The following is a 2,231-nucleotide window of genomic DNA, read 5'->3' on the forward strand; positions in this document are numbered from 1 at the left end:
GGGAACCCCCACACCCAGCCCATTAAATGATAAATGTGTTGTCGTCAGCAATGTAGAGGCACAGAGAGGAGCCTGTTCCCCATCTGGGACCCCCCTGGCTCCTGAACTAGCCATTGCTCGTATTTTTTAAGTCCTAGTCGTCCCACTTGTCAGCAGAATGTGGGCATCTTTCTGTGCCCCGCCGACCGCGAGCTGGAGACAGCGGTGGCACCTCTCCCGGGGGGCTCTGAGGATGGAATGAGGTCGTGTGTGTGAAGCACCAAACAGCACCTGGCCCGTGAGTGCTGTGGAATGTTTGTTAAATACACACACGACCTTCTGAGGCGTTTCTGGGGTCGGCAGCCGTTTACCACCCCACAGGGTCCACCTCAGTCACCTTTCCACAGTGAGAGGTCTTTGCCTTTTTCCATCTCAAACGTAAGCGGTTTTCCATCTTCTGCTTCTCTTGTATTTGAGGAGCAGGAGGGGCCTGAGCGTTTCATCGTTTGCTTTCCCAGATCAGTGACGTTTTCATTTGAATACAGTTGTTCAGCATCGGACAGTCACATGAATCTTACCGGTTTGTTTTGTCATGACTTGCCAGCCTCTATCCAGCCAACGCTGGATTTTTGCCGAAGACTGGACAGCGTCGTTGGGCCCCAGCTCACGGTGCTGGCCTCTGACATCTGCGAGCAGTTTAACATCAACAAGAGGATGTCTGGGTTTGTACTTGGCTTTCTGTTCACGTTCACGCATTGAGCGGCTTTTAAAACACGCGTAGTTTTTCTTACAGATGTGGGTGGTGGTAACAGTCCTGTGCTCTCGTGGGATCTAGAGAACGGTGATACGTGCCATTCAGGCCTGTCGGAAAGGGTCCTGGGGAAGCCGACCTGAGTTTTTCTGCCCCGTGATGGCAGCTGGGGCTGGGTCTTCTGTTAAATACCTTCCCTCAGCTCCCTGCTGATTGGAACATCCCATTTCACTGGCCCAGATGGTTACGTTCACATGGGCAGTAGTCAGCATGGTTTTAGTGTGCGCAGACTGAAAGCATTTTGCCTCTCATTGTGTGAAAATGTGTAGGGGAAACTGGCTGGGATGTGGGGCATTGGGCCTGGGTACTCAATGTGGCAGCCTGAAGGGTCTACACTGAGTAGGAGAGGCAGGATTCGCTCCTCTAACTCTCTAGACACTGAAACGTCCTTAAATTCTTCCTCCTTAGCTTTTGAGACAAAGTCTCACTCTGTCGCCCAGGCTGGACTATGCAGTGGCCTGACCTCAGCTCACTGCAGCCTCCGCCTCCCAGGTTCAAGCGATTCTCATGCCTCAGCCTCTCGAGTAGCTGGGATTATAGGCATGTACCACCATGCCGGGCTAATTTTTATATTTTTAGTAGAGACAGGGTTTCACTATGTTGGCCAGGTTGGTCTTGAACTCCTGACCTCAAGTGATCCACCCACCTCAGCCTTGCAAAGTGCTGGGATTACAATTGTGAGCCATAGCACCCGGCCTTCCCTATCTTTTCTCAATATAAAATAGTTATTATAAAGTAAAAAGTGAGGTCATGGAAAGCCCTTTGCGAAGTTGAGTCCTACTTTTAAATGGGCTCTCTACACATTGGAGAAGTTACTAAAATGCTGTGCATTTCTGCATAAGCTCATGTTCTTAGCGTTCATACGTTGTTGTTTTGGATTTTCTTTGAGATGGAGTCTCGCTCTGTTGCCCAGGATGGAATGCAATGGCATGATCTCGGCTCACTGCAACCTCCGCCCTCCCAGGTTCAAGCGATTCTCCTGCCTCAGCCTCCTGAGGAGCTGGATGCCATCATGCCTGGCTAATTTTTGTATTTTTGTAGAGATGGGGTTTTACCGTGTTGGTCAGGCTGGTCTCAAACTCCTGATCTTGTGATCCGCCCGCCTCAGCCTCCCGAAGTGCTGGGATTATAGGAGTGAGCCACCGCACCCGGCCCATATGTTATTTCTGTGTGGTCTTGTATAAGTGTGGGCCTCTGAGAGTGCAGAAGCGAGTGAAGGTGAAAGCACGTGTAGATTTTGGTGTGTGGATTACTGCTGTCAACAGCTTACATCTTCGTTGGTTTTTGGTTGTTTTTGTTTTTTGAGACAGAGTTTCTTTCACTCTTTCACCCAGGCTAGAGTGCAGTGGCACGATCTCAGCTCACCGCATCCTTCAGCCCCTGAGTTCAAGCAATTCTCCTGCCTCAGCCTCCCAAGTAGCTGGGACTATAGGCAGGTGCC

At 50.6% G+C, this 2,231-nt stretch overlaps 1 protein-coding gene across 1 annotated transcript in view; it reads left to right on the forward strand.

Moving 5' to 3' along the window:
* Positions 1-738, forward strand: part of LOC105535027 (vacuolar fusion protein CCZ1 homolog B-like) — a 22,826-nt gene extending 22,088 nt beyond the window's left edge. The window contains exon 8 of the mRNA XM_011973982.1: positions 498-738. Within this exon, the coding sequence (XP_011829372.1) occupies positions 498-738 (241 nt within the window). The remainder of the gene's footprint in view (positions 1-497) is intronic.
* Positions 739-2,231: the final 1,493 nt, after the last annotated feature.

The sequence above is a fragment of the Mandrillus leucophaeus genome, unplaced genomic scaffold (assembly GCF_000951045.1).
Source record: "Mandrillus leucophaeus isolate KB7577 unplaced genomic scaffold, Mleu.le_1.0 Scaffold1406, whole genome shotgun sequence".
Classification (NCBI taxonomy): Eukaryota; Metazoa; Chordata; class Mammalia; order Primates; family Cercopithecidae; genus Mandrillus; species Mandrillus leucophaeus.